General features: G+C 43.0%; 1 protein-coding gene across 1 annotated transcript; it reads left to right on the top strand.

Moving 5' to 3' along the window:
• Positions 1-4,052: 4,052 nt before the first annotated feature.
• Positions 4,053-4,508, top strand: Smp_174600 (hypothetical protein; the record flags this gene model as incomplete). Its single annotated transcript, XM_018793231.1, has 1 exon — positions 4,053-4,508. One exon carries the CDS (start codon positions 4,053-4,055, stop codon positions 4,506-4,508), a length of 456 nt encoding a protein of 151 aa, XP_018647164.1.
• Positions 4,509-6,097: the final 1,589 nt, after the last annotated feature.

Below are 6,097 nucleotides of genomic sequence, written 5' to 3'. Positions count from 1 at the left end.
TTTGAAAAACCGCAGATCAATGACGGTACAACGATCATATTTTGAAAAAGTAAAAATCTGTATTGGAAAGTCAAAGTTTGTTATATGGTATAAATATTTCATTATTGTATTGAAAATAAACATGGTATCTTTATGAAGTCACCTGTGCCCAAATTTGTATTTACAGTACAGAATGCAAGAGGAACATTTCTAGTGTGTTTCTATGTGATTGTGTGGTGTGTGCTACTGATGTTGTAGCTGTAAATAATTCCCCAAAATCAATAGCCCATCAAGTGTTCGACATTGGATGCTGACCACGTTGTTTAAGTGGACTTGTTTAGCTGAAGGCTTTCGGTCATGCATCCGCACCAGATCACGTTTCAACACGACGTGGGACACAGCTCCTACGTTTCATTAGCCAGCTCATAGAAAAGGTCCTCGATATATTGGTAACGAATCAAATATATCTTTCCTGCCTCTTCTCGTCTGACTTCTGATTTCTATCTGACTGGGAACGATCGAACATAGAAGGTGCTACTGGTATCCAGTTGTAAAACTAGAATATCCGTTGCATCATCATTGGTGAGACCAACGTGATCTGGTACACCAAGTCAATATACTGTGAGTCTGTTCCATTTTGGAATATTATTATTCATTGTTATTCTTTATTTGAATTTTATATATTGTGATATACTTTTTCGCGAATTTTTTTTCTCGGATATATTTTACTTAGACATTTTTCGATATCTATATTACTATGACGGAACACTCTCCTAAGGTTCTTAAGTTTAAGTCTATTCCCCCTATTTCGATTCAGTTAACGCCATTTTGGCCCGACAATATCGAGTCCTGGTTCTGCTATGCAGAAGCCGATTTTAGCATGCACGGAATCACGGACTCGCGCACACGTTTCCTCGCGGTAGTTAAGGCGTTACCGCGCGAGTTTAACAGGTACGTAACACCTAGTATGTTTACTAGTGATGTTTCCGAACCTTACGAATCGCTTAAGCTATCGATTTTAAAACGAGGAGACCTAACTGATCGACAACGGTTAGACCAACTCCTTAACAATATCGACTTGCAACATGGTTCTGCGACGGACATGTTGCTTAGAATGAGAGAAGTCATCGGCCAACGAACTTTCGATGATGGCCTATTTCGACAACTTTTCTTGTCTAAACTCCCTCAACAGGTGCAGGCAGTTCTCGCCTCATTTCAAAACAATGCCATAGATGAACTAGCTGCATCTGCCGATCGAATCTTGGAAATCACCAAATTTTCTAAGGCCGAGGTTTTTACTATCAAAGAAAAACCCCAATCGACCTCGACTGACATGGCCGAACTATGTCACACGCTTACACGATATCTTAGAGTTCGCAATGACCGTAGTCGGTCAAAAACCCCGCGTAGAAGCGCCTCACGTAAGCGATCTGGCTCTCGACCACGAGAGACAGACAACCCCGACTGGTGCTGGTATCATAACCAGTACGGTAAGTTTTCCAGAAACTGCAGGAAACCTTGCAATTATCCGACCCCAAAATCGAGTGACACGAAAAACAGTTCGGGAAACTTCCCAGCCGGCACGCGTTAACGGCAACCGTAGCCGGCGAACACAGCCGCCTCTTATATGTCACGGATGTGACTACGAAAGTTCGCTACCTCGTCGACACTGGCGCAGAAGTTAGCGTTCTTCCAGCAAATCTCGACGACAGACTTCGCGAGTCTGTTTTAAGTTTACAGGCGGCAAACGGAAAGCCGATCGCTACTTACGGTAAAAGGTACGTCTACCTTAACGTGGGTTTACGTAAACCCATACACTGGATTTTCGTGGTTGCAGATGTCTCTATGCCAATCATTGGTATTGACCTGTTACAACACCACAATCTACTCATCGACACACGCGCACGAAGGTTAATAGACGGAAACACTAAGTTATCCGTTTGCGTAACTCCTTGTTCTGGTTGCAGGTTATCCCCAGTCACGATTAAGCACGCCATAGACCCCTTGTACCAAGCAGTACTCGACAAATACCCCGGGATATGCCAATCGCAATCGAAATTACCTTGTGTAACCAGCAATGTTACACATCACATCTCGACTACAGGACCACCTGTATTTTCGAAAGCTCGAAGACTCGCTCCCGAGAAGCTTAGGTTAGCTAAAAACGAATTCGACCACATGATGGACCTAGGGATAATTCGACCATCGAATAGTCCATGGGCATCCCCATTGCACATGGTCCCTAAAAAGGACAGCAATGATTGGCGGCCAACTGGTGATTATCGGCGTCTGAATGCTAAAACCATTCCCGATCGTTACCCGCTGCCTCATATTAACGATTTGACAGCTACCTTGAAAGGTACAACTGTCTTTTCGAAAATCGACTTGGTTAAAGCTTATAACCAAATCCCGATGGCACCTGACGACATTCCTAAAACCGCCATCATCACTCCCTTCGGTCTTTACGAATTTCTACGAATGCCTTTTGGTTTAAGAAATGCGGCTCAAACCTTCCAAAGGTTTATAGACGACGTCTTCCGAGGTCTCAACTTCGTACATGCGTATGTTGATGACTGTCTAATAGCAAGTCCGGACAGAGAATCACATCTCAAGCATCTGGACATTGTTTTCGATCGATTCCAAAGGCATGGCATTACTGTCAACATTCAGAAATGCCAAATCGCAACTAACTCCTTAGACTTCTTAGGACACACTATTGATGCCCAAGGCATCCGACCCCTTAGGAGCAAAGTGGCGGCCATTCTGGATTACCCAGAACCGACCACGATCAAGCACTTACGAACTTTTAACGGACTCGTAAGTTTCTATAGACGGTTCATACCTAAATGCGCATCCCTAATGAAACCGTTAACCGATCAACTTCGTGGAAATGCGAAATCAATTAGTTTAGACGACATAGCCCGTAAAGCATTCTCCACAGTTAAGGAACACATCGCTAAAGCAACCTTGCTTGCTCATCAGGACACTCAAGCACCCATTAGTATCGCAGTAGACGCATCTGACTCAGCAATCGGAGCAGTCTTACAACAATGGGTTAACAACTCGTGGCAACCTTTAGGATTTTTCTCGAGACGGTTGTTAGACACGGAATCTAGGTACAGTACGTTCGGTAGAGAACTCCTAGCTATGTATTGTGCTGTACGGCATTTTCAACATTCCATCGAAGGAAGAGAATTTGTAACAGCTCAGGATGGTTGGTTAAGAGTTGACCCCAAACAACCAGGCATATGCTAAAACAGACATTTCAAAGATTCATAGACAACCTACTTCGAGATATGCCATTTGAGCAGGGGTATATAGACGACTTGTTAATTGCCAGCCCCGATTTGCAATCACACAAACAGCATGTAAAAACAGTGTTAAAAAGACTGGATGAACATGGAATAAACATACATCAAAGTAAGTGTGTTTTCGGTGTTCAAACTTTAGAATTTCTCGGTCACACAATAAGCCCAGAAGGGATTAAACCGATCAAAAAAGAAGTAGACACCATTAAACAATATCCCATACCTAGTTCTCTAACACAACTGAGAAGTTTTCTAGGTCTAATTAACTTTTATCGCAGATTCATACCAGGTTGTGCACAATTAATGCAACCTTTGACAGATTCACTAAAAGGAAAACCAAAAGAATTCAAACTGTCTTCTGACGCTGTCGAAGCTATTAAACAGCTTAAAGATAAACTAGCTCAAGCAACTACGTTGATGTATCCGAATTCTCTTTCCCCACTTGCTTTGATGGTGGATGCTTCTGATAAAGCAGTAGGCGGTACCCTTAACCAACTGGTTAAAAACGCCTGGAAACCAATTGCTTTCTTCTCAAAAAGACTCGCTCCAGCAGAGACAAGGTATTCTACCTTCGGGCGAGAACTTCTTGCAATCTACCTAACCATTAAACACCTCCGACACATGTTAGAAGGCAGGGAATTTATAGTCTTTACGGATCAAAAACCACTAACGAATGCACTAAAAGCAAGAGCTGATAAATACTCACCTCGAGAAGTCCGACACCTTGACTATATATCACAGTTTTTGCGTCACCTCCAAGTGTTAATGGGTGATAACACGGTGGGTGAAGCAGTCCTAAAACAAGGATGGATACAAGCTCTCCCATGCTACGTCCAACACTGTTTGGATGCACAAGATCCTGAAACCTCATTATCTCATTTAGCGCGTATAGCCGATAGAATAATGGAGAGAGGTCCTCCAACTGGACCAGGCACAATAAATCACACACAAAAAGTAGAATCAGCAAAAGACCCCGTCATAGAAGGACTCATTGCGAGTGTTAAGAGTCTCACTGAGGCTGTCACCAGAATGCAAACGGGTCATAGAAACAGGAGCAGGTCACCACAACGACCACGATCCAAGTCACAAAACAGGTCACAAATGTCCAGACAACCTGGGCAGTTTTGTTGGTACCACTGGAAGTTTGGTGTCAACTCAACCAAGTGCATGCAACCATGCGCCTGGCCTAAGCATAATTCTAAGACAGCGGGAAACGAGTAACCCCTCCCCAGGTCGCGACGACTGAGGAGGGGCGCCAAAACAGTCGCTTGTTTTATGTTAGAGACAGAAACTCTGGCTTGAATTTCTTGGTGGATACTGGCGCTGCTCTTAGCATCATCCCTCAAAATAAAACTGAGATTAGTCGAGAAACATCATCAATTACACTTCAAGCTGCAAATAAAACTAAAATTGCGACATTTGGGCAGAAAAACTTAACCCTAGATTTGGGGTTCAGGAGGCAATTCCCTTGGGTTTTCACGGTAGCCGACTTAGATCTGGCAATACTGGGGATGGACTTTCTAGAGAGATACGAATTTCTAGTTGACACCAAGAAACGGCGATTAACACTAAAAGAAACTTCGTATTACACAAAAGGCAAAGAAAGTCACATCAGCTCTCTTAACTTGATTCAAACTCCTCCAGTAACAACAGCGAAATTCCAAGATATACTCGCGGAATTTCCAAACTTAACTAAACCAAACCCACAGCCTTCTAAAGACAAACTAAAAGTAAGTCACACTATCAAAACCGAAGGTGCACCGGTTTTTGCAAAACCCAGGAGACTAGCACCAGATAAGCTCAAAATCGCTAGGGCCGAGTTTGATTATATGCTACAACTGGGTATTATCCGTCCCTCTGATAGCCAATGGGCATCCCCTTTGCATATGGTCCCAAAGAAAAATGAAGGTGACTGGCGACCGTGCGGGGATTACAGAGCCCTCAACCGTCAAACCGTACCAGATAGGTACCCAATACCGCATATCCAAGATTTCACAAACGGTTTACAGGGTATGAACATATTCACTAAAATTGACTTAGTCAGGGCATATCACAATATCCCAGTGGCGGATGAAGATATATCCAAGACAGCTATTACAACACCCTTTGGCTTATTCGAGTTTATACGCATGCCATTCGGCCTGAGAAACGCGGCACTTCCTCAGATATTCTTATTCCACATTCTCACACTTTCTCTTGAAAGCACGCAGCAAACCGTCAGCGATAGTTGTAGAAAAGATCACATGCTACAAAGATGACAAGCTGGTAAATGAAGAGACATCCATGGACTATCATTGAAAGCGTTAGTCGTAACTGATTGTAAGTCAAATAGTGAGCGAGTTGATAATTTCGCCTTGGGATGAGAAATAGAACGAAGGTGTTATCGATAGATAGGTTAATCGAACCGACGTTCCTACGGAAGTCGATTCTAGGGGGAAGCTAATGTAACAGCTCAGGTTGGTTGGTAAAGAGTTGACCCCAAACAACCAAGCATATGCTAAAACAGTATTGTTCAAGTATTCATTCACTTCCTTACTTTTTGTAAGCGTTATATTCCCTATTATCTTATATTGAATGTTGAGAGCCTTTGTTTGTCTGAACAGATAATCCCACGCTCCACTGTGACTGCGCGAAGATCGAAATAAAGACCTATTCACTACTTCTCTGGTTTCTTCTATCAATAGCACGAGGGTTACCTATAGGCACGAAAAATTCACGCTTTTTACCGATCATAAACCTCTTACCTTCTCTTTAAGTTCATCTTCAGACAAGTACTCACCGCGAGAGTCTCGACAACTCGACTACATTTC

This window comes from Schistosoma mansoni (assembly GCF_000237925.1).
Source record: "Schistosoma mansoni, WGS project CABG00000000 data, supercontig 0204, strain Puerto Rico, whole genome shotgun sequence".
NCBI classification, from domain to species: Eukaryota; Metazoa; Platyhelminthes; class Trematoda; order Strigeidida; family Schistosomatidae; genus Schistosoma; species Schistosoma mansoni.
Note: the sequence above shows the minus strand (reverse complement) of the source record. Positions and strands in the feature narration are given on the sequence as shown.